We start from the raw sequence: 26881 nt of genomic DNA on the forward strand, positions 1-26881 counted from the left end.
ATTGGCATTCGGCCTTGTTTTGGTTTCTGCCAAAAATGCCACTGCAATTTGAGCTGAAGCTGAAATCTTTTGCTATGTCCCGTGGCACCCTCCCAGACCAAAAGAACACCCTCTCCCCACTGAACAGAAAAAGCCATCCTCTGCACTCCCCCAGGCCTAGAATAAGCCTTGGTGGTCTAGTGGCTAGTCAGGGCAGAGAAATCTCTGCAGCCGCTCCTACCCGTGCCAATTCCAATCCCAAAATAGCTGCCGTGACTTCCAGCAGCAATATTGCAAGAGTGCCACTGGAGTTTGCGGCTGCCATTTTGACTGCCCCAACTCACCACTAGCCCATCAGAACAGTATGGTAGGCCCAGGGTGGGTCTGGGAGGGGGGGTTTCATCTATTTGGGGTGCAGAGAGGAAGTGGCAGCTTCTTTGATTTGGGGGAGGGGGGTGCAGTGGTGGCAGAAGAGGGAGGGATATGGGGTCTGTACCCATTCAGGGGCTACACTGATTTCAGGTTTGGCTGAAACTGAGCAGTGAATTTTGGCCACAGGTTCAGTTTCAGCTGAAACTGAAAAAAAACAGTTTTAGTCACCTTCTACTCCCTTGCACTCCTGATCATTACCACACACCCCTCCCTATCATAAGCCCCATCCCCTGAATAATACCTGTACCCCCCTCCTGCTCAGTGCCTGTACTTCTCTGCTCAGAAGCTGCCCCCCTGCCAAAAGATCGCCCTGACCCTTGTGCGCCTACCATCATGGCCTGGAATTCCCTCCCGCGGGAGACTGTGAAGACAAAAACAGTGATGAAATTGAAGAATGTGTGGGATAAACACAGAAGATCACTAGATAGAAAAAAAGATGGAATCCAATTAAAGCAAAACTTCAATGACCTCATAACTATAGTGAGTTTTGATGGCAGCTTCAGAGGTTGGGAAGTGAGACCAATGCTGGACAGACTATGGTCTGGGTCTCCCGTAAGTGGCAAAAACAGCAACTCCAGTAGTTTGGAAGTAGGATCAGTGCCAGGCAGATTTCTACACTCTGTGCCCCAAAATTGAAATTAAGTATACCACTGTCAAATCATGAAGAAGTGGAACCTGTGCAGAGAGGCAGATTCAACTCTGGGCATCTTGTTGGGTAGACTGGATAAGAACATAAGAGTAGCCATAGTGGGTCAGACCAATGGTCCGTTCAGTCCAGTATCCTGTTTTCCAAACAGTGGCTAAGCCAGGTCACAAGTACCTGGCAGAAACCCAAATCGTGGCAACATTCCACGTAGATCCCCAAAGAATAGCAAGATTCTGGAATCCTAAAGAGTGAGAAGATTCCATTCAGAATCTCAGAGTAGCAACATTCTATACTACAAATCCCAGATCAAGCAGTTGCTTCTCATGTCTGTCTCAATAGCAGACTATGGACTTTTCCTCCAGGAATTTGTCCAAACTTTTTAAAACCCAGATATGCTAACCACTATTACCACATCCTCCGGCAAAGAGTTCCAGAGCTTAACTATTCGTTGAGTGAAGAACATTTCTTCCTATTTGTTTTAAAAGTATCTCCATGTAACTTCCTCAAGTGTCTCCTAGTCTTTGTACTTTTGGAATGAGTAAAAAATCAATTTACTTCTACTCGTTCTACACCACTCAGGATTTTGTATACCTCAATCCTATCTCCCCTCAGCCGTCTTTTTTCCAAGCTGAAGAGCCCTAATCTCTTTAGCCTTTCCTCATACGAGAGGAGTTCCATCCCCTTTAACATTTTGGTCACTTTTCTTTGAACCTTTTCTAATTCTGCTATTATCTTGAGATACGGCGACCAGAACTGAATGCAATGCTCAAGGTGCAGACCCACCATGGAATGATACAAAGGCATTATAGTGTCTTTGGTCTTATTCACCATCCCTTTCATAATAATTCCTAGCATCCTATTTGCTTTTTTGGCCGCCGCTGCACACTGAGCAGAAGATTTCAGCGTATTATCTACAACGACACCCAGATCTTTTTCTTGAGCGCTGACCTCCAAGGTGGACCCTATCATCAGGTAACTATGATTCGGATTATTCTTTCCAATGTGCATCACCTTGCATTTGTCCACATTAAATTTCATCTGCCATTTGGACGCCCAGTCTTCCAATTTCCTAAGGTCTTCCTGTAATATTTCACAGTCTGCACGTGTTTTATCAACCTTGAATAGTTTTGTGTCATCTGCAGATTTGATCACTTCACTCATTGTTTCGATTTCCATATCATTTATAAATATGTTAAATAGTACCGGTCCCAGAACTGATCCCTGCAGCACTCCACTGTTCACTCTCCTCCTTTGAGAGAAATGACCATTTAACCTACCCTCTGTGCAAGTCTTTATCAGCTGACTTTTACTATGTTTCTCTGTTACTATGTCCCTGGTAGTCTAGACGGTCCCCAGGAGGAGCAATCCCCAGTTGCTCATGCCCTTCCTGGTGCATTCTGCCAGTATGGCACCCCTAGTGGTAGTCTTGCAGTATGCATGTATTTTATTTTATTTATTTATTTAATTTCATTTGCTTGATATATCTCTAAGGGTCATGTTTATATGTACCACAAGACTACCATTAGAGGTACTATATTGGCTGAAGGTGCCAGCAAGGGCAGGATCGACAGGGGTTGCTGTGGCCTGGGGACCTCCTAGAATACCAGAGACATGATGGTAGACTCATGTGGTTGGGGGGAGGGGACTTTTGGGGGTGAGGCTTCGGAGTGGGGCATCTGATCAGGGGAATGCAGGTGGTGAGTGGGGGAGGGGGAAGGAAGCACACCACACATTGTCCGATGCTCCTGGAATGTACCCAGCTTTTTGTAGGGGTTATTTTCCTAGCTATAAAGTGAAATCACATTATAGGATTTACATAATAATGAGCTGCTTTACAAGCATTTAACACGCTCTGTTATAGTAATGCGCTACATTAGTGCCCTATTGACATGCGTTAAACGGCAAATGACATGGGATATTGACCTAAAGCAGCTTTATAATTTCTTAATTGCAGCTTGTTCCAATCCAGAACGGAAGGGGAAGGCAGTGAAACTCTGAAGCTTTTAGGATGCATCTCATAGTCCCGGTTGCCTGCCAACAGTGGAAAGATTGATTGAGTAATTCAAGTTCAATAAAGAACTTGATGCTATGGCGGGATAGAGACCTAGAAAGGTTTCCCCTGTTTTTTTTTAAACATTTATTTATTTTTTGTGGTGAGCCAGGGTCATTGCAGAGGTGTGAGTTTAGGTTAAAAATAATTGGTACCTCTCTAGAGTTATGGTTATGGTTGTCAGAAACCCCCAAGCTAGAGAAGCTGTTTACAAGGAATTTTGATGATTCTGGTTTTGAGCTCATAGAATGACTATCACTATGGAGAAAGCTGAAAACGCCCACAAGAACCATCGAGCTGGAGTCTTATAAACCTCTGTAATTCGGATTACTATATTTGCAGAGACAGGAAAAAAGAGGACACAAAAAATAAAATGCAGCCCCGCTCCTGGCCTCGCACTGCCCCCTGCTGCATAGTCACCTTTACCCCCCCCTCACCCCCACCCCCAAGAAGGCCAGATACCATAAGCAGTGAAAATATTGGTAAAAGTAACAGAAATTCATTTTCTTCCGTACTCTGCTAAATACAAAATTAGAAAATATGTACATTTCCAAAAAAGGAAACATCCATGAGCAGCATGTCACCCTCTCCTCTCCTCCCATCCTCTTCTATCCATGTTTTGCATTACCCCCTTTCCTGTTCCCTCCCCTTCATGCACAACATGTCCCCCCTCTCCTCTCCCTTCCCTTCCATCCACGTGCAGGTTCTCCTCTTCTCTCCCTCCCATTCATGAGCAGCAGGTCAACTCCCTCCCACTACATATGCAGCTTGTCCCCTTCTCCCCCTTCTTGGGGGCAGGAAAGAACCACGAAAGTCTTGTGAGGCCGCTGCTTGAAGTCTCAGCAGCCATTTGAAAGAAGCAGCTACAGGCCACTAGACCACCAGGGAGAGTGAGTGAGAAGGTCCGTCAGCCGATCCATCTGCCCAGAAACCCGGACAAACAGACAGGCTGGTAAAAAAAATGCCCGGACTGACAGTCCCCTGAAAAAGAGGACATGTCCAGGGGAATCTGGACGAATGGTAATTTACTCTTGTGTACTTTCCAGGGGCCTAATTTATACCAGCATTAATGTTCAGGTCTACTTTTTATACAGATTAAGGGCAGCCTAACTGTTGCAGTTGCTTTTTCAGAGATGAAGACTATAGTGGAAAGAGACCAGCCCATGTTAAGGGACTTGATATACCGCCTTTCTGAGGTTTTTGCAACTATATTCAAAGTGGTTTACATATATTCAGGTACTTATTTTGTACCAGGGGCAATGGAGGGTTAAGTGACTTGCCCAGAGTCACAAGGAGCTGCAGTGGGAATTGAACCCAGTTCCCCAGGATCAAAGTCTGCTGCACTAACCACTAGGCTACTCCTCCACTCATTCCACCAATAAGAGCCAACCTCATCAGTGATGTCACAATGGCTTAAAGTCCATTGCACTAACCACTAGGCTACTCCTCCATTCATTCCACCAATAAGAGCCAACCTCATCAGTGATGTCACAATGGCTTGATTGCCCAATACTTGGCTCACTTCTGATATTGTGATGTCATAAGGGAATGGGAAATGGGACTTGACACGCCGCTTTTCTGTGGTTTTTGCAACCTACATTCGAAGTGGTTTAAATAGTATATACATCTTTTTATTTTGTACCTTGGGCAATGGAGGGTTAAGTGACTTGCCCAGAGTCACAAGGAGCTGCAGTGGGAATCGAACTCAGTTCCCCAGGATCAAAGTCCACTGCACTAACCACTAGGCTACTCCTCCACTTGTTGTAGCTCCTACATATTTTCTTTCTTTTTTTATTTTAATGAAGCGAATTGTCCTCCTTCAGCCTAGCATCTTGAAGGTCAGAGAAACTCGTACTGCTAAGCTCTTCCACTGTTACAAAGTGATCCGGTGGAGGGGGGGGGGGGGGTTAACACATTTAATTACTGAAGCACTGAAACCCGCAAGTGCTGATTTTCTGCCCCTTGGATTTACTAGCTGAATGGCGGCCATGTTTGACAGGTAGCATTCTGTTCTGTTTTGTTTTTCTTTTTGAGGGGGGGGAGGCTTTTTGAAATAGACTTTGTAGCCTTGTCCAGTTTGTAACATGTCAGTGCTACTAGTGCCTGTTGGGTGAAGTGTGTTTTTAGCGCTATTTGTTGCGATACCTGCTGGTGCCCCCGTGTGTAAAGGTCGCCTGAATTTCAGGTTCGGTTTTGACACTGAAACTGGCCCAAAGTCTAAGTTTGGGTTTCAGTGGAAAATGTAAGTGCCTTTTCAGCTGAAACCAAAACTTCCCCACCCCCTACCAGAATGAGTCCTGTGGCCCCCAGCCCCTGCAGCCACTGCCTGTTCCCCCCCCCCCCCCCCGCCCACCTGATGGCCCTCCCCAGGCCTACCTTTATATTCTCTGGTGCCTAGTGGCCTCATCAGAGCAGGAGGTATTCGAATCGCTCCTGCCCCTGCCAGTTCCTCCATCAAAATAACTGCCGAGAGTCCTTGTGAGGAACCAGCAGGGGCAGGAGCAATTGGGATAGCTGTTGACCCGAAGAGGCTACGAGGGACGTTAATGGAAGGCCCAGGGAGGGTCTTCATGTGGGTGGGGTGGGGGGCTGGCTCAGTGGAACACACTGCCCTCCGGGGTGGGGCAGGTCTATCCAGGCCAACTCTGCAGGTTTGCGATGATGGATAGTGGTAGCAACCCTCCCCCTCCCCCACACACACACACACACCCAGCAGTGGCGACACTGACACCTGGTCTCTGCAGGAGGAGGGTGGTTAGTGCTGGCAGTCTTTAATGACCCGCTTTGGGGGGGAGTGAAGAAGGTTTCGTTTTTGGTTTCACTATCAGCTGAAACAGAACAAATTTTGGTTGCTGATTCAGTTTTGGTTGAAACCAAGAATCCTGGCTTTAGTCAGCCTCTACCTGTATGGCCCTTTGGGTCAGCTGAAGTGATTCTCTTCTCCAGGTCTCCTCCTGAAGCCTACATTGTTAAAGTGTGGGCTCTTTTTTTCCAATTTGAAAAAGTAAAGAGAGAGAGAGAGAGCGAGAGCAGATTCCTTCTTGTCATGCCGGGTGGACGAAGTAAACTGAGGAGCAGTGATCACAGAGGAAGGAGCACTCACGTACGCCCAGAAAATGTTTCTAGACTTTTCCAGGCTCTGGGAAAATGGGTCTGACTTAGGGCTGTCAGGGATGACATCACCTACAGTGGTGGAAATAAGTATTTGATCCCTTGCTGATTTTGTAAGTTTGCCCACTGACAAAGACATGAGCAGCCCATAATTGAAGGGTAGGTTATTGGTAACAGTGAGAGATAGCACATCACAAATTAAATCCGGAAAATCACATTGTGGAAAGTATATGAATTTATTTGCATTCTGCAGAGGGAAATAAGTATTTGATCCCCCACCAACCAGTAAGAGATCTGGCCCCTACAGACCAGGTAGATGCTCCAAATCAACTCGTTACCTGCATGACAGACAGCTGTCGGCAATGGTCACCTGTATGAAAGACACCTGTCCACAGACTCAGTGAATCAGTCAGACTCTAACCTCTACAAAATGGCCAAGAGCAAGGAGCTGTCTAAGGATGTCAGGGACAAGATCATACACCTGCACAAGGCTGGAATGGGCTACAAACCATCAGTAAGACGCTGGGCGAGAAGGAGACAACTGTTGGTGCCATAGTAAGAAAATGGAAGAAGTACAAAATGACTGTCAATCGACAAAGATCTGGGGCTCCACGCAAAATCTCACCTCGTGGGGTATCCTTGATCATGAGGAAGGTTAGAAATCAGCCTACAACTACAAGGGGGGAACTTGTCAATGATCTCAAGGCAGCTGGGACCACTGTCACCACGAAAACCATTGGTAACACATTACGACATAACGGATTGCAATCCTGCAGTGCCCGCAAGGTCCCCCTGCTCCGGAAGGCACATGTGACGGCCCGTCTGAAGTTTGCCAGTGAACACCTGGATGATGCCGAGAGTGATTGGGAGAAGGTGCTGTGGTCAGATGAGACAAAAATTGAGCTCTTTGGCATGAACTCAACTCGCCGTGTTTGGAGGAAGAGAAATGCTGCCTATGACCCAAAGAACACCGTCCCCACTGTCAAGCATGGAGGTGGAAATGTTATGTTTTGGGGGTGTTTCTCTGCTAAGGGCACAGGACTACTTCACCGCATCAATGGGAGAATGGATGGGGCCATGTACCGTACAATTCTGAGTGACAACCTCCTTCCCTCCGCCAGGGCCTTAAAAATGGATCGTGGCTGGGTCTTCCAGCACGACAATGACCCAAAACATACAGCCAAGGCAACAAAGGAGTGGCTCAGGAAGAAGCACATTAGGGTCATGGAGTGGCCTAGCCAGTCACCAGACCTTAATCCCATTGAAAACTTATGGAGGGAGCTGAAGCTGCGAGTTGCCAAGCGACAGCCCAGAACTCTTAATGATTTAGAGATGATCTGCAAAGAGGAGTGGACCAAAATTCCTCCTGACATGTGTGCAAACCTCATCATCAACTACAGAAGACGTCTGACCGCTGTGCTTGCCAACAAGGGTTTTGCCACCAAGTATTAGGTCTTGTTTGCCAGAGGGATTAAATACTTATTTCCCTCTGCAGAATGCAAATAAATTCATATACTTTCCACAATGTGATTTTCCGGATTTAATTTGTGATGTGCTATCTCTCACTGTTACCAATAACCTACCCTTCAATTATGGGCTGCTCATGTCTTTGTCAGTGGGCAAACTTACAAAATCAGCAAGGGATCAAATACTTATTTCCACCACTGTATGTCTGCCTGATTTATCCTTCTGTGCATGGAGAACTCGGTTCTAGGTAAGTAAACCCATTCTCCCTCCTACCGTGCACTGCTTGGATTTCTGTAGAGGAATCCCATCCTCCCTGTATCTCCGGCCTAGCAGCACAGTATGATCCTCAGGCCAAAAGGATTTATCAACAGCTGCCATAAATGATGTTTTTCGTGAGGACTGTGGAGTGGCAGTTAGTGCTGGCTGTATGTTTTGCCGGTAAGGGTCTGCCATTGAGTTTCATTCATAGAACAGTTGATCAACTAAGAGGCATCTGTGTGAATTGGTGGGGGGAAAAAAGGAGATCAAGCGGAGAAGGAAACTAGGCCAGAATATTGGTTTACGCTGCTGTAGGAAAACCTCTGACTGACTTAATCTTTTTCGTACCCAGGCTCCTTTATCGTTAGGCAGTTTGGGGAGTGATCAGCAAGAAGCTAGAGCCTGATCAGTTATTTTTCTAGCTTCTTCGTTTCTCCAGATGTTAGGAGGCCATTTTGTTTTTCAGTCCTTTGCTCTGTATGGGCAAGACCTTTTGAGCACTGGATCAAAGCCAGGCCTCTTAATGAAATCCAGATGCCTGGATTTAGACATGCCATTAGAGCCCCAGTTGTTAGTGAGAGCCATAATCTCATATTTAATTGAGTGAAGCGGCTGTTGCTTTCAGAGCTACACAGTACCCTGTACAATTAGAATTTGAGTCTGGAGGAGGGAATGTGTTGTAAGCAGGAGCAACCAGGGGTTCTACTGGCTTTAATGTGGGCTTTTTTTTTTTAACAAGTTAATGTTTGGATTTGACTAAGATCTTTTTAATGTGGCTCCAACCCCTGGTGAAGGTGGAGATGGGGATAGGAATGGAGATTATGTTATGATTATATTGTATTGATATTTTATGTGTACTTTGAATTGTAATTATATTATAATGTTTAACTATATTTTTAACCCAAGTTCTTTCTTGGAGCATGACAGAATGGAAATGTGAATTAAATGATTTTTTAAAAATCCCCATTAAAAAAAAACAGGTATTGTTGTCTTCAGTGAAGTAAAAAAACAAAGCACTGAAGAGTAATTTTTGGCAGCCTACTATGTGTACCTGTTAGAGAGACTCACTGACTGATGGTCACCATTTTGGAACTGCCTGATTCGTTATAAATCCTCTGGTGGCGAGAGCTATCAGCGACTAACTGCTGGGCACCAGCGTTTTTAAAGTTACGTTTTACTGCTTTGAATTTTGTTTTTGTTATAAGCAACAATTCTAAAATATTCTGAGGTGCTAAAACATATCTGAAGGCAATTTTTAAACCTAAAGTGCCGTCTTAAATATGTTCAATAATGATTATTAGATTGTACTGTTGTACTGGAAAAGAATAGTAATTTACAAACATAAAGCAGACATGCTAAAGCACTGAAGTAAATCTGATGAGCTTTGTAAACCCTCACAGCAGGCACCCATGGCAGTTAGACATCGCTATGCAAACAGCACGGCGTGGCAGGGCTCTCAGGGGCCCTGTTTTATTCACGTCTGTATAGCTGATTACATAGTGACCCAAACGTCAAACAAAGCTTCTATTTCCTTTTACTATTCTTATCTTTCCTAACCTTACCTCACAAATGTACAGCTGGATGACTATGGCAGCATTTTGACCAGAGATAGTTTCTCTTTCCAAACCAACAGAGAATTGGAAAGAATTATACAATATCTGACTGGAGGAAAAATTACTTGAAAATGTAATAGAATGGGATCAAACTTAGCATGTGGGATAAACCGGTAAAATGACACACAAAGTTCAGAAATAACCAAATCAGACAGGGAAACTTAAGAGTTAGGGAATTCCTCCTTTCAAATTTCCTCTCCATGTTCTGTATTTACCCAGTCTGTGAAAACTGCCCCCTCATTTCTCCAGCCCCCCCCCCCCCCCCCCCAGAATTATCCCCTACAATTGCCCTGCCATCCTCAAGTACTAACACCGTGACTGCCACCTGTGTTCCTTCTGCTAAACAATACCTCTTACAAACTGTCCCCACTCCCTTAACGACCTTCCTGCAAGCTGCTCCAAACCAAGTACTACTCAGTGTTGCTAGATGGAAAAAATTTGTCATGCCCAAAGCCAGCCCAAAACCGCACAAAGGCAATTTGCATGTGAATGACTTCATTAATAAATATTAATTAGGCCATTTGCATAGAAATGACGTCATTAAGCCCGCCTTCGCGGGGGGGGGGGGGGGGGACTGTGGTGGGTGAAAAATCTGCCAGCAGGGCTTAAAAAAACCGCCCAAAATCCCGCAAACCGCACATGGCGTGAAAAAGCTGCAGCGGCTCACGGAAAGGAGCCCAATTGGGGGAGAAACCCGCAGCCCTGGCAACACTGCTACTACTCTGCAAATTTTCCCACCACCCACCTACTCTCCTCCCCCCCTCGACACAGCACAAGCAGAGAGACAGGCACACAGATTTCAAAGAATTCCTCATCTGTGTTTTTCTGCATTTTAAGATGCTCAAATAGATATTTCATTTCCATGGTTGTTGTTTCTGCTCACTAAGCCCCCTCCCCACCCACCCACACTTACTAATGCCGACACAGCCCGTTCACTTTGTTCTACTTTTTTTATTGGTTGTTATGTGTATTGCCAACTAATATCTATTGCCATGGGTGGGACCACATTAAGGCATTGACAAACCAGGCCCAAATGTTTAGGGGGCTCTCTCAGATATGCTCAGATCTCAGGGGCTTGATTGCCAACTGTCTGACCCTTTTTTTTTGTTGTTATTCTTTCCAGTGCAAGAGCAGTTGGAAAGGATTATATAAAATAATTTGAGAATGTCTGTGTGGGCGAAAAATAACTCTCCTAAAATGTAATGGAATAGGATGAAACTTGATATGAGAGAAAAAACAGTAAAAAGACACAACAAATTCAGAAATAAGCACCCCCAAACACACACACACAAAAATTCCCCAATGCATTTAGCAACATAGAAACATGACAACACATAAGGGCGAAATGGCCCATCCAGTCTGCCCTTCCTCAGTAACCACTAACTCCTCCTTTTCCTGCCTGTCCAACACTTTCTTAAATTCTGACACAGTCCTCATCTCCATGACCTCCACCGGGAGGCCATTCCATGTATCCACCACCCTTTCCATGAAAGAGTATTTCTTCTGATTCGTTCTAAGCCTATTTCCTCTCAACTTCATCTTATGCCCTTACATTCCAGAGGTTTCCTTCGTTTGAAAAAGGTTCACGTCCTGTACATTAACGCCACTGAGGTATTTAAACATCTCTATCATATCCCCTCTCTCCCACCTCTTTTCCAGCATATACATTTTGAGGTTCCTAAGCCTGTCCCTGTATGTTTTATAACTGAGACCGCTTACCAGTTTTGTAGCCGCCCTCTGGACCATCTCCATCCCGTTTATATCATTCTGTAGGTTCAGTCTCCAGAATTGCACACAGTGCTCTAAGTGGGGCCTCATCAGAGACTTGTACAAGGGCACTATCACCTCTTTTTTTTTTTTTTTTCCTGCTGGTCACCCCTCTCCTTATGCACCCAAGCATCCTTGCTCTGACCAGTGGCGTAGGAAGGGGGGGGGGCGGTCCGCCCCGGGTGCACGCCGCTAGGGGGGTGTTGTCTCCATTGGTTCCTTGCTCCCTCTGCCCCGGAACAGGAACCTGTTCCGGGGCAGAGAGAGCAAGGAACCAATGGAGCCGACGCAGCTCCCAGCGACGTGGACTCGGGGGCGGATCGGCCCTCCCGCCCGCCCCTCGCTTCTAAACGAAGTAAGAATGCGCTCCGGGGGAGAGTGCGCGCCGGAAGGGGTGCGCGCCAAGGGGGGGGTGCGCAGCAGCGACCCGCCCCGGGTGTCAGCCGCCCTCGCTACGGCACTGGCTCTGACCGTTGCCTTTTCTACCTGTTTGGCCACCTTAAGGTCATCAGACACAGTCACCCCCAAGTCGCAGAAGCACTTCATCCCTGATATGGTACCGTGCCCTTGGATTCTTGTAACCCAAGTGTATGACCCTTCATTTCTTAGCATTAAATCTTAGTTGCCAGTTACTGGACCATTCTTCAAGCTTTACTAGATCCTTCCTCATGTCATCCACATCCTACTACTACTACTACTTATCATTTCTATAGCGCTACCGGATGTACGCAGCGCTTCACACTTGAACATGGAGAGACAGTCCCTGCTCGATAGAGCTTACAATCTAATTATGACAGACAGACAGGACAAGTAAGGGATAAGGGTTAGGACAGACAGGACATATCAGGGATAGGGGACAGTTGAAGGTTTAGGTTTAGGAGTTAAAAGCAGCATCAAAGAGGTGGGTTTTTAGCTTAGATTTGAAGATGGCCAGAGATGAGGCTTGGCGTACCGGCTCAGGAAGTTTATTCCAGGCATACGGTGCAGCAAGATAGAAGGAACGGAGTCTGGAGTTAGCGGTGGAGGAGAAGGGGTGTCCACCCTATTGCAGAGTTTGGTATCATCCGCAAAGAGACAAACCTTACCAGACAGCCCTTCCGCAATATCACTCACAAAGATGTTAAAAAGAGATGGCCCGAGGACCGATTCCTGCGTTGCACCACTGATAACATCCCTTTCCTCAGAGCAAGCTCCATTTACCACTACCCTCTGTCTCCTTCCACTTAACCAGGTTTTAACCCAGTCAGTCACTTTAGGTCCTATACCGAGGGCACTCAGTTTATTTATTAGTCATCTGTGTGGAACTGTGTCAGAGGCTAGCGCCCCTCCCATGTCTAACTGTTTGGTCACCCAGTCAAAGAAATCAGTCAGATTTGTCTGATATGACCTGCCTCTAGTTAAGCCATGCTGCCTCGGGTGCTGCAGTCTTTTGATTCGAGAAACCTCACATTCCTCCACTTTAGGAGCGTTTCCATTAGTTTACTCAACACCGAGGTCAGTTTTTCTGTAGTGTGAAACACAATCAATATATATAAATGGCGAGTGTCGTATTCACTCGCAAATGCGCAGTAGAGACCCTCTCTGCCTTGCCCCCGCGTCAATACGTGATGACGGGGGCAGAACAGAGAGGGTCTCTACTGCGCATTTGCGAAGGACACCGCCATCGCTAACGCTCCCCCCACCCGGAGTCGCCGCCGCCACCCACCTTCCACCCGGTCGGGCCCTCGCTCCGCTATTGAAACAGCAAGGGCACGCAGCACACAGCTCTGCTGAGCTGCCGTCGGCCTTCCTTCTTCTCTGCCTGTGTCCCGCCCTCGACGACGTTACGTCACACGAGGGCGGGACACAGGCAGAGAAGAAGAAGGAAGGCCACGGCAGTTCACCAGCAGAGCTGTGTGCTGCTGCGTGCCCTCGCTGTTTCAATAGCGGAGCGAGGGCCCGACCGGGTGGAAGGTGGGTGGCGACGGCTCCGGGGGGGGGGGCGAACTTGGAGGGGGAGCGGCAGCGGCGAACTCGGCGGCGGGGGGGGGGCCTTTCAACCCCCCCCCCCCCTTCCTATACTAGCCCGTTTTTACGGGCTCAACGGCTAGTAGTTAAGAAATTGCACCTTGAAAATTGCCTCTCCCCTTAAACTACCCCCGTCTCAAAAACTGCCCTCCTGCATAAACTACCCCACACAAAAACTACCCCTGCAACTTCCCCACTGCCAAAATCCTCTTGTAACTCTTATCATCCTGCATATTGCCTCCACCTATCAAAATCTACCCTCTCTTAGCATCAGCTTACACTGTTCTGAACCAGCAAGTGTTATCCCTTCCCACCAGCAAATGGAGGTAAACCGAACTCCACCTGTGCATCACCAGTTATAATCAATGGAGTTCTCTGAAAGCAATCCAGTATTTTTCTCTACCTTCAAGCAGGTTGACAACATTTCTCGTGAGAGACTCCTGAGAAAATCAAAGAGTCATGAGATAAGAGGCAATGTTCTGATATGGATTAGGAATTGGTTATTGGATAGCAAACAGAGGGTGGGGTTAAATGGCCATTTGTCTCAATGAATGAGGGTGAATAGTGGAGTGCCTCAGCGATCAGTGCTGAACATATTTATAAATGATATGGAAATCAGATGACGAGTGAGGTGATTAAATTTGCAGATGACACAAAACTATTCAAGGTTGTTAAAACACTTGTAGACTGGGAAATATTGCAGGAAGACCTTAGGAAATTGGAAGACTGGGCATCCAAATGACATGAAATTTCATGTGGACAAATGCAAAGTGATACACATTGGAAAGAATATTCTGAATCATAGTTACCTTGGGAGTCAGCACCCAAAAGAAAGATCTAAGTGTCATTGTGGACAATATGCTGAAATGTTCTGCACAGTGTGTGGTGGCAGCCATAAAAGCAAACAGGATGCTGGGAATTATTAGGAAAGGGTTGGTAAATAAGATTGAAAATATTGCAATACCTCTATTGCTCCATGGTGCAACCTCACCTTGAGTATTGGGTTCAATTCTGGTCACCATATCTCCAAAAAAATATAGCAGAATTAGAAAAGGCTCAAAGAAGAGTGACAGAAATGATAAAGGGGATGGAACTCCTCATATGAGGAAAGGTTAAAGAGGTCAGGGCTCTTCAGCTTGGAAAAGAGATGGATGAGAGGAGATATGATTGAGGTCTACAAAATCCTGAGTGGTGTAGAACGAGTAGAAGTGAATCGATTTTTTTTACTCGTTCCAAAAAGTACAAAGATTAGTAGGCTTATTTTCGAAAGAGAAGGCAACCCATCTTTCGTCACAAATCGGGGGATGGGCGTCCTCCCTGGGTCGCCCAAATCAGCATAATTGAAAGCCGATTTTGGGCGTCCTCAACTGCTTTCTGTCGCAGGGACGACCAAAGTTCATGGGGGCGTGTCAGAAGCATAGTAAAGGCGGGACAGGGACGTGCCTAACACATGGGCGTCCTCGACCAATAATGGAAAAAAGAAGGGCATCCCTGACGAGCAGTTGGGCGACTTTACTTGGTTCATTTTTTTCTTGCGACCAAGCCTCAAAAAGGTGCCCGAACTGACCAGATGACCACCAGAGGGAATCAGGGATGACCTCCCCCTACTCCCCCAGTGGTCACTAACCCCCTCCCACCCTAAAAAAAAACTTTAAAAATATTTTTTGGCCAGCCTCAAATGTCATACTCAGGTCCATCGCAGCAGTATGCAGGTGCCTGAAGCAGTTTCAGTGGGTGCAGTGCACTTCAGGCAGGCGGACCCAGGCCCATCCCCCCCTACCTGTTACACTTGTGGTGGTAAATGTGAGCCCATCAAAACCCACCAGAAATCCACTGTACCCATGTGTAGATGCCCCCCTTCACCCCTTAGGGCTATGGTAGTGGTGTACAGTTGTGGGTAGTGGGGTTTGGGGGGGGTTTGGGAGGCTCAGCACCCAAGGTAAAGGAACTATGTACCTGGGAGCAATTTCTGAAGTCCACTGCTATGCCCCTAGGGTGCCCGGTTGGTGTCCTGGCATGTCAGGGGGACCAGTACACTACGAATGCTGGTTCCTCCCATGACAAAAAAATGGCTTGGTTTTGGTCGTTTCTGAGATGGGCGTCCTCGGTTTCCATTATCGCCGAAAATTGGGGATGACCATCTCTAAGGTCGACCTAAATGTGGAGATTTGGGCATCCCCGACCGTATTATCGAAACGAAAGACGGGCGTCCATTTGTTTCGATAATACGGGTTTCCCCGCCCCTTCGCTGGGACGTCCTGCGAGGCCGTCCTCAGGAAAACTTGGGCGCCCTTTTCGATTATGCCCCTCCACGGGACACTCAAGGAAGTTACATGGAAATACTTTTAAAACAAATAGGAGGAAATATTTTTTCACTCAACAAATAGTTACGCTCTGGAACTCTTTGCCAGAAGATGTAGTAACAACGGTTAGTGTATTTGGGTTTTTAAAAAAAGTTTGGACAAGTTCCTGGAGGAAAAGTCCATAGTCTGCTATTGAGATAGACATGGGAAGCTACTGCTTGCCCTGGGATTGGAAGCATGGAATGTTGCCACTGGTTTCTGCCAGGTACTTTTGACTTGGCTTGGCCACTGTTGGAAACAGGATACTGGGCTAGATGGACTAATGGCTTGACCCATTATGGCTATTCTTACGTAGGTTGTGTTGTGGTGCTTTGTACCTAGCCTAGCTCCCCGCTCTGCCGGCCTAACAGCGTGGTTGAGCCTAATGGCTGCTCCCAGGTCACAGTCTCAGTACCATACCTAGTTGAGCTCAGAGCTTGGCTCCACAGGCCCCATTCGCACTTCTTAGTGCTACTTAGCAAGCAAGGCTTAGGCTTGGTCCCGAGGGATCTTGCCTGGTATTTGTGACCGGGGTTGGCCACTGTTATGTACCAATGGGTGCGGGTCCCCGGCCCTACTGCTCTTGCCCGTTCACCCTGTTTGGGTGTGTCCCCCACAGGCTCCCTCTGCAGTTCCCAGGTGCCTAAATTACTACTACTAATCATTTCTATAGCACTACTAGACGTTCGCAGCACTATAGAAATGAGTAGCAGTAGTAGTAATTCCCCCAAAATTGCCCTGAGCAGCTCCCCCCCTTCCCACATTCTAGAGAATAAGGCTTTTTGTTGCCTCTGTCACTTTAAGAAAAAACAAAAGAGCAGGGGAGCCCTAAACAGGGAAATCCTCTACCTCTCTGTTGAAGGATTTCCCATAATTTGCACTGCCAGAGAGCCAGGACAGCGCAGGTACTGGATCCCTGGGTTGAGGCAGGTTCAGGCAGTTTGTCAGGCTGCAGCAGGAACCGCTCCCTTCCACATTTGGACTCAAGAAGATGGCGTGGCCTACCTCTCCTACCCATCTCGGATCTGTTGGGGGAGGTCCAGATGGGGCTCCTGGAGCATTTTGGCTCTAAACAGTTGGTCCTACAGCAATTGCAGTTGGACAGGGAGACCCCCCCCCCTCTGGTGGGCCCTGGTTTGGGTTCTAAGCAGCATAGGACTGAGGAGAGGGACTTGGAGTCTGAGTCTCGCCCATCTCGAGAATCTGAGGAAGAGCAGTCCCATGTGATCCATCTCTTTCGGCGAGAGAAGCTGTTTTGTCTTATTGACGAGGTTACTGAGACCCTTTTGTATGCTTCAGATTCTGGCTGTGGGAGAGTGGGAACTGGGGCAGCAGGCCTTTCACTTCATAGTGGACCACTGGGATCCTCCTCAGTTGGACTTGGTGACTTCTCGAGTCAATGCGAAGGCAGAGTGCTTCTTCAGTCAATGGAGGGACCCAGCTTCTCAGGGGATAGATGCCCTGGCTTATCCTTGGCCGGTAGTAGAGCTGCTCTATTTGTTCCCTTCGTGACCGCTGGTGGGCCGAGTGTTGCACTGGATTGTGCATCATCCTCATTTGGCCTTGTTTATGGTGCCGGATTGACCCCACAGACCTTGGTACATGGATCTGTAAGGCAACCTTCTTCCTTTTCCTCTGCCCAGTGGTTGGAGACATGGAGGATCCAAATCCCTTTTGGCTTACGGTGTGGCCAAAAGTCGGCACTTAGAGAAGTGTGGGTCCCCCCTCCCCTGCAATGATTTCTTCCTTGCTGCAGTCCAGGTCAGGGACTGGTGGGCTTTTGAATCCTGGTGTGGGGAACAGTCCCTACCCCCTGAAGGGCTCAGGTTTCCAACATTTTGGGGGTTCCTGCAGCAGGGCCTGGAGAAGGGGCTCACCTTGAGCTCCCTGAGGGCCAAGTGGCGGCACTTTTCATCTTTCGGGGGGGAAGGTGAAGAACATGTCTGTGGTGCGGCACAGGGAGGTGGCTCAGTTCTTGAAGGGAGTGGTGCAGTTGCCCTCTCCACTTTGTCCTTCCTTTCGTTCGTGGGACCTCAGTTTGGTTCTCTGGGCGTTCTTAGGGGCTTTGTTTGAGCCCTTGCGCTTGGTTTCCATCAAGGACTTCACTCAAAAGAACATAAGAATAGCCATATTTGGTCAGACCAATGGTCTGTCTAACCCAGTATCCTGTTCCTAACAGTGGCTAAGCCAGGTCACAAGTACTTGGCAGAAACCCAAATAGGCACAACATTTTGTTCTACCAATCCCAGGGCAAGGAGTTGCTTCCCCATGTCTGTCTCAATAATAGACTATGAACTTTTCCTCCAGCAACTTGTCCAAACCTTTTTTTTTTAAACCAGTTGCGCTAACTGCTGAAGCATCCAAATGGAAATAGTTATAAGACAATCATGTATGTGTACAGCAGTGTATACACTACCAAAACTCAGTGTCTTCTCTCTAATCATTGCCCAGATATGTGTACTGAAATAGTAACATAGTAAAGTCTGCCAAACAAGATAAATGATTAATTTCATTTAATGCTACCAATTGACAGCTGAAATATGCAAATTTATCAAGGTTTGCTTTTTCATTCTGAATCTAATTTCTTTCCTGATGAAATATTGTTGTTTAGGTTTTGAGTTCTCTGCCTATTTAGTTATATTTACGTTGGCCATGGTGTTGGCTACAAAATTAGGCCCTTGCCATGGAATGGACCAGTACCACGAGACTGTGAGTCTGATGCCAGGTGCAAGCAAGCAAGCCAAAGTTGCATTAATGGCAACAGCAGCAACAAAACAGAGGGAGAGTCCTAATCTGCCCTCATGATCTCACCATCCCCATTCCAACTCAACACTTAGAGAAAGACAGTGATAATAGAGCACATAAGGCTGCATGCTTACTTCTCTTGCTGATGGGACGATGAATACACAAGCTCCAGGCAGCAGCGGAGGAAGACGTGGCCCAAAGTGGTGCGGTGTCACTGTCTTCTTTCGAGCACCAAGCCAATATAGGAAAGGTGAGGGGATAGATAGGGAGATTGAATCACTGGCCATCAGGGCAGTAGGGGAGAAGCATGGGGGAGAAAAATTTAGCAGAATGGAAGGGTAATTAACCTTTTTCCTGCCATCATTTCTCATGTTTTTTTTTTTTTCTAAAACTAAGTTGAAGCATATACGGTCAACCCAATGGTAATGGTGGTGGTGAGTACTGCATTCAGCAGAACCTGGGTATTGTCCTGAGTTCAGGTCATCTGCTCTCTGGGTTGGGGATATTGCAGGAGGTCATTTGCAAACAGCAGCGCCTAGTGATTGAAATCAGGGCCCCACAATCACAAGGTCCTGAAAGACCCCTGGCACATGGCCTCAGGTTGAGAAAAGCCACTGCAAGGACTAGGCTAAGAGAACTAAAGGTTAATAGAAATGAAGACAAAAATGCCTGGGTAATTTGCAAAGGAAAGTTATGGGCACTAGGTTCTAAAGGAGGCAAGTTCCAGTGACCTGGAAGCTTAAAGAAGCAAGAGAGCCAGCTGGGCAAAGAGAGCACAATTAGGGGAAAACCAGCAAATGGACAGGCTGATATTTTACAATGGATCTAGTATGGTTTCTTTAAGCACAGAGAGGTTAAGTGACTTTCTGAAGGTCACACAGTGAGCAATGGATAGGGTAATGAGCCTGGGGTCTCCAGGAACAGTAAATTCATTTCCACTCTTTTAGTTCTAGCTCTGCTGATTTTAATCCTACTTTAATTATTTTGCTGGAAACCTATTTCTGCTGAGAAAGTGTTATCGGTGTACTCAAATTATTTTTATAGTGTAAAAAGCAGCAGTTCCACAGTAATAAGCAAAAGCAAGGCAGCTGTAAAGTCCTCAGTTTTAGTGCTGGACCCCCAGTCTATTACAAGAATGACATTTTGGATGTTTCCCTTGGAGTGCTAAAGTGCTTTGTCACAGCCAGCTTCTGTTCTCATAATATGTCATCATTAAAAGAGAAGGTGGCTGGCACGATGTCTCTATAACACAGCTTGCCGTTCATTCTACCTGCAAGACTGTGGTATATATTGGTGACCAGAATCTCTCTCACTATATGTCAAACTTGTGTGTTTTGTTCTCTTTCAGGCGGCAGACGGTTACAAGCACACCCTGCTGGATTGAACTACACCTTAACGGGCCCCTGCAGTGGCTGGACAAGGTTCTGACCCAAATGGGCTCTCCCATTCACCGCTGTACGAGTGTCTCTTAAATGGAAAGAATGAAATCCATTTAAAAGTCAAAGCTATGAGCCAAATAAAAGCCAAGGAGTTCACAGGCATCCTGTACTTAAAAAAAACAAACTGGAAATTAGATGCCCACTTAGTCACTTAACAAAAACAACTGCACTTTGGTTTCAAGACTTTCAGCTATTTCTTTGGCATCAGTAAATTAGATTTTACTTTTAATACTCTTCCCATATATTTTGGCCAACGCACAGGCCGTTTGTAACGTAACACTCTGTACCTGTGTGTGAAACACTTTTCCGGGTACCCTGCTGTGGATCGAGGTGGAAGCTATTGCTAGAAATAATGGAGCAGGATGTGAACTGTCTTTGTCAAGTGTGTTTGAAGATTGAAAAAGTTGGATGAGGATTAGTCTTGCGTGATCTTTACTGGCTAAATACTGGAATGGGGAGAAGAAATGGTCCACAAGCATTATTGCGTCTTGAGCAAGATAAACAAAATTGCTTTATGACATTATTGACTGAGCAGTGTGGGTTTGTAAATGAGCTGTGCTGAGCTGGAAGACGTTCATTCCTTTCCCTATGGACTGATTGAGTCATGCTCAGGAATAGCAGCAGCATTGCAACATAGAGGAAGCTTAAGCTTTGTTCACTGTATGCACGAGTAAACATTCTGAAATGCAATGTCCATAACCCAGAAGTTTAAACTCCCACCCTTCTATGTTTGCAGTGTAGTGTCATCATTTCCTGTTTTTATTAAAAGCAGACATAGCTACACAGGCCAGCAGAATGAGCAAGCTCAGGGTTTCTATAGTGTGGATCCTGCTTGGCTTGCATTACTTTATACTGTATTCATTTTGTATGGTTGTATTTTGAAGGAATTGTACCAGCTGTTTGTGGGGTGAGGGAAAGTGGATTAACCCTTTTGGCAGACCCTAGCCAAACAAGTGTGTTGGGCCCTCCATTATAATTTTTACACATTTTTAAAAATTCCTACAAATTGAACCTCATGTGGTTCTGATTTGTGGTATCCTCTAAAACACAATCACGTGGTGGTGGAGATCTTCAACTAGATATAATACTAAACTAACAACTCCACTATTGAGTAAGAAGGAATGTGTGATCCATTAGTGTGGAATAAGTCTTAAATGTTTTCTTTTTTTCTTTTTATTGTGAGTAGTGAATAAAGGAGGAAAAAGCCTCAAAGTACCAAGGTTATTAAATCTCCTTTTCAGTACCAAATGAATCCCTTTGGCCGATACTTCGGTCGTTACATGGGATTAGCTATTCATCATCGGCTAAAAAACCTCCTTAAATATGTATGATAGTGTCCACGATGTAAACCAGATTTTAGAGCACTACAGATTTACATCATGGACACTATCACACATATTTAAGGAGGTTTTTTAGCCGATGATGAATAGCTAATCCCATGTAACGACCGAAGTATCGGCAAAAGGGATTCATTTGGTACTGAAAAGGAGATTTAATAACCTTGGTACTTTGAGGCTTTTTCCTCCTTTATTCACTACTCACAATAAAAAGAAAAAAAGAAAACATTTAAGACTTATTCCACACTAATGGATCACACATTCCTTCTTACTCAATAGTGGAGTTGTTAGTTTAGTATTATATCTAATTTGTGGTAGCCATGTTAGTCCACTTTTAAAGGTAATCAATAAAAATAAAACATGGAAAAGAAAATAAGATGATACATTTTTTTATTGGACATAACTTAATACATTTTTTGATGAAGAAGGGCTGCCTTCGAAAGCTAATCAAAAAATGTATTGTTATATCCAATAAAAAAAGGTATCATCTTACTTTCTTTTCCATGTTTTATTTTGTTTTATATCTATTGACTTCATAGGAGGAAGCAAAACCGAGCTTCTCATTTTCCCCCCCAAACCCACCTCCCCGCTCCCCCCGTTTTCTATTTCTGTTGATGGCTCTCTCATTCTCCCTGTCTCCTCAGCTCGAAACCTTGGGGTCATCTTTGACTCTTCTCTCTTCTTCTCTGCTCATATCCAGCAGACCGCCAAAACCTGTCGTTTCTTTCTTTACAACATCCGCAAAATCCGCCCCTTTGTTTCCGAGCACTCTACCAAAACCCTCATCCACACCCTTGTCACCTCTCGTTTAGACTACTGCAATCTGCTTCTTGCTGGCCTCCCACTTAGTCACCTCTCCCCTCTCCAGTCGGTTCAAAACTCTGCTGCCCGTCTCATCTTCCGCCAGGGTCGCTTTACTCATACTACCCCTCTCCTCAAGACCCTTCACTGGCTCCCTATCCGTTTTCGCATCCTGTTCAAACTTCTTCTACTAACCTATAAATGTATTCACTCTGCTGCTCCCCAGTATCTCTCCACACTCATCCTTCCCTACACCCCTTCCCGTGCACTCCGCTCCATGGATAAATCCTTCTTATCTGTTCCCTTCTCCACTACTGCCAACTCCAGACTTCGCGCCTTCTGTCTCGCTGCACCCTACTCCTGGAATAAACTTCCTGAGCCCCTACGTCTTGCCCCATCCTTGGCCACCTTTAAATCTAGACTGAAAGCCCACCTCTTTAACATTGCTTTTGACTCGTAACCACTTGTAACCACTCGCCTCCACCTACCCTCCTCTCTTCCTTCCCGTTCTCATTAATCGATTTGATTTGCTTACTTTATTTATTTTTTGTCTATTAGATTGTAAGCTCTTTGAGCAGGGACTGTCTTTCTTCTATGTTTGTGCAGCGCTGCGTATGCCTTGTAGCGCTATAGAAATGCTAAATAGTAGTAGTAGTAGTAGTAGTAGAAGCAGCCCTGCTCATCAACTCCGCAGAATAGACAGACCTCCTAGAGCAAAGGGTAGCTTTGATTAGACCCCTTCCTCCCCACCAACACCACAAAACACACTCCCTTCTTTCTGGCACTAGCTGATTTAACCAGAGCAAAAATCGGCTGAGAGCCATAGAATTATGCATCTGACAGGGTTTCTCCTAAACATTTACGTTCTAGGCATCTGCCTAGTGTTCTTATGCCTTAATTCTACCCTGTCAGCCTCTGAGAGTTGTGAAATAGAGGGGAATCACCATGTACACAGGATTAGTGTATCTGTCCCCAAATAAAAGATCTATGTAAATATGGCACTGGTTGTTTGAAATGTGCAATGTTTGGAAACTTAAAATATGCTATATACTGTATATAAATTACATAAATTTTGTTTCTTTCGCTTACTGTATCTGTATTAAGAATTTCCTGTGGAAATCTGTTTAGTTCGAATGGAAATAACTGGGTTTTTGTTTTTAAAAAATAAGAAGTGTGTGGGTGGAAATAACCTTTCTAGTATGATAAGACAAGAAAAGCAGCCTAAGTGTGTTGTAATTCTTTTTCTGACACTGCAGAAACAAGTCTCCTATATTAATAATGTTCTGCCATTTAGGCACCTCTTAAGACTTACCCAATTTTGGAAACCCCATGATGCGTAAGTGAGAGTTACATTATTTCTGAAGATTTCTTTATTTTTATTTTGTAGGTTCAATCTGTTTATTGTATTATCTTGTAGGTTAGCCATACAGTAGGAATAAAACGTAAATGAACGATACCAAAAGAAACAGGGAAGCATCCTCCACATTATTCTGAATTGAAGTTACCACAATTAGGGCATAGAAGGGCCCCTTTTACTAAGCTGTGTAAGCATCTACGCGTGCCAAAATGGAGTTATTGCCCGACTACCACGTGGCTCTTGTGGTAATTTCATTTTTTGTGCACATCCGATACGCGCGTCTAAAAAATATTTTTTATTTTCGGACGGGCCAAGTGGCAATTGGTGCACGTAGGTCATTACAGCCTGGTTACCAAGCGAGTCTTTACCGCTAGCCAGCTCATTTTCGAAAATGATCGCCGGCCATCTTCTGACATAAATCAGGAGATAGCCGGCGATTTCCTGAACCTGGCCAAATCGGTATAATCAAAAGCCCATTTTGGCCGGCTTCAACTGCTTTCCGTCGCGGAGCCGGCAAAACATCAAAGGGGCATGTCGGTAGGGTAGTGAAGGCGGGACGGGGAAGGGACAGGGGCGTGCTTATGAGATGGCCGGCTTCACCCAATAATTTAAAAAAAAAAAAAAAAAAAGCCAGGCTTGTAGAGCATTTCGCCGGCTGTACTTTGTTCCTTTTTTTTCACAACCAAGCTTCAAAAAGGAGCCCCAACTCACTAAATGACCATCGGAGGGAATCAGGGATGACCTCCCCTTACTCCCCCAGTAGTCACCAACCCCCTCCCACCCAAAAAAAAAAAAAAAAAAACTAAAAAACATTTTTTTTGCCAGCCTGAAATGTCATACCCAGCTCCATGACAGCAGTATGCAAGACCCTGGAGCAGTTTTTAGTGGGTGCAGTGCACTTCAGACAGGTGGACCCAAGCCCATCCCCCCTGTTACACTTGTGGTGGTAAATGGGAGCCCTCCAAAACCCACTGTACCCACATGTAGGTGCCCCCCTTCACCCATAAGGGCTATGGTAATGGTGTAGAGTTGTGAGGAGTGGGTTTGTGGGGGGGGGGGATTTGGGGGTTCAGCACCCAAGGTAAGGGAACTATGCACCTGGGAGCTATTTTTATTTTTAGAAGTGCCCCCTAGGGTGCCCGGTTGGTGTCCTGGCATGTCAGGGGGACCAGTGCACTACAAATGCTGGCTCCTCCCACATCCAAATGCCTTAGATTTGGCCGGGTTTGAGATGGCTGGCATTATTTTCCATTATGGCCGAAAACCGATGCCGGCCATCTGAAACCCGGCGAACTCTGACATTTGGCCAGGCCCAACCGTATTAGCAAGAAAAAAGATGGCCGGCCATCTTTTTCGAAAATACGGTTGGCTCCGCCCACTTAAGGCACCGACCCCGAAGATGGCCGGCCAGGTATTTGGCCGGCGCCATTCGATTATGCCCCTCTAGGTCAATGGCTGGCGGTAAGGTCTCAGACCCAAAATGGACGCATGGCAATTTTCATTTTGGCACACTTCCATTTTCGGCAAAAATTTTAAAAAGGCCTTTTTTACAGGTGCGCTAAAAAAATGGATCGGCATGTGCTGAAAACACACACCTACACTAGCGCAAGCCATTTCTCAGCGCACCTTTCTAAAAGGACCCTATAGTCAATCGAATGCAGGAGAGACTTATGCCTAAAGTAGATACACACACTTGTCACGTGACGCCTACTTCTACAGGACCACTAGACTGAGAATTTTCACCTCAGGTTTCCAGATTTTCTTACCATCCTCATTCTTACTTTCCTTAGCCACGACTATTACGGCTGTGGTACAGACAGCCGTATCCCTACTAGGATGTAAGACCAGTCATTTTGTACTTCTTTTGTTTAGGAGCAGTGGAAATGATGTCTAAGAGATGAGTTTACACTTTGAGGATCTAAATATGATTACCTTCGGTGATAAATCTACTTGAAAATGGAAAATTTCTATAGGGGGGGTCTTTTACTTAGGCACGCTGGTGTTTTTAGCGCGGGTTAAAAATAGATGCGTGCTAAATACTAAAGACGCCCTATGGGTGGACTACATTGACGTCTTTAGTGTTTAGCTCGCTCCTATTTTTAACACGCTAAAAATGCCAGCGTGCCTAAGTAAAAAAGACCCCCATAATCTCTTGCTACACTGTCCTCCCAGAATGGGGAGATGTGTCTGCCCTCAACTGATACATACAGAAGCTTTCCCATATCCTTGCCATCGAGAATTGGGTTTTGAAATTTCTGCCCAGTAGAACTTACGGGAGGGTCCACAGTGTGGGCAACAAAAAACAAAGACTGTCAGAAAGGAAAGGATGACAAGCTTTGATCAAAAATAAGTTCCAACACAGTTTCGTAGCTTTATGGTGCCTGAAAAGGCTCAAATCTCTTAGGATTTTGTAGATGCTGGAAGCACCTGTTATTGTAACGTATTTGAGCTACCTACAAAATAATCAGAGGGATGTTCAGGGAAGAAACACTGACTGCACTTGCCTGGAGCCATAGATTGTTCTTTGCATATGGCAACCCAAATTGCCTAGCCAAGTCCTCAAATGGTTCAAAGGTATTCCTAGGGCCAGCACAAGGTGGGGGGTGGGGGATGCCAATGTTTGGAAGGCACCAAAAGCTGCCGTCAGCACCTTTCCTACCAGCCCTGCACTGATGGAGCAGTAGGAGGAGGGGGAAATTGAACATCACGGACTTTATGCCAGTCCTGCCTTCTGCTGCCACCAATGTATCTTCAGGTCACAGCAGCAATTAAAAAAAGAACCAGTAATAATAAGCACTGGGAACCTTTGAGAGCATTTGCTCATGAGGCTCTGCTAGTCCCACTGCCGATCTTGACGTGGTCCCCTCATCGATTGCCAGTTGGCTGGTATTTACTCAGTCTGGCTGTTTTTTAAAATGAGAATTTGGCAGGTGGCAAGATAGAAAACCAGTTAACTTAGGGGCCAGTGTTTTAATTTTTTAAACTGGAGGAGCATCTCTCTGCAACAACTGCCCTACCAATGTCATAAGCACGTCAAAGCAATGCTAGTCCCTCTGACGATGACATAGGTGTCATGAATTTGTGGGGCAGGACCAGAATTGCTTAAGCCTTCCTGTGCCAACGGCAGGTCCCATGAACCTTTTACTTCTCTCTCAGCTCTTGTAGTTGCAGGTTTGGATTCAGAGGTTGGAGGGGACATGGGGCAGTGATGGGGAAAATAGGGTACAGATGGAGGAGATGATAGACTATAAGACTATGTACGGAGAGGAGTCTAGGGAGACAGAGGGGGTGCTGGATGGGGAGAAAGAGGGGGATGTGGACCCATGCAGGGGGGAGTTACTGAGAGACTGGGGAAGGAGATAGTGAGGGGGAATGGGAGGGCTGAGGAAAGAGAAGTCTATAGGTAAATGCAGTAAAAAGAAGAAGATTAAGGAGGTATGAAATCTGGATAAAGAAGCAGACCAACTAGGCAAGCCAAACCATTCCTAAGGATAAATGCCTCATGATAAAGAAGAAAGGCTAAGAAATGT

General features: G+C 45.9%; 1 protein-coding gene across 1 annotated transcript in view; it reads left to right on the plus strand.

Moving 5' to 3' along the window:
* Positions 1-21577, plus strand: part of SMAD3 (SMAD family member 3) — a 205110-nt gene extending 183533 nt beyond the window's left edge. The window contains exon 9 of the mRNA XM_030189793.1: positions 19766-21577. Coding sequence (XP_030045653.1) covers positions 19766-19889 — 124 coding nt within the window. The 3' untranslated portion in view covers positions 19890-21577. The remainder of the gene's footprint in view (positions 1-19765) is intronic.
* The last annotated feature ends 5304 nt before the right edge of the window (positions 21578-26881 follow it).

The sequence above is a fragment of the Microcaecilia unicolor genome, chromosome 1, assembly GCF_901765095.1.
Source record: "Microcaecilia unicolor chromosome 1, aMicUni1.1, whole genome shotgun sequence".
Lineage (NCBI taxonomy): Eukaryota > Metazoa > Chordata > Amphibia > Gymnophiona > Siphonopidae > Microcaecilia > Microcaecilia unicolor.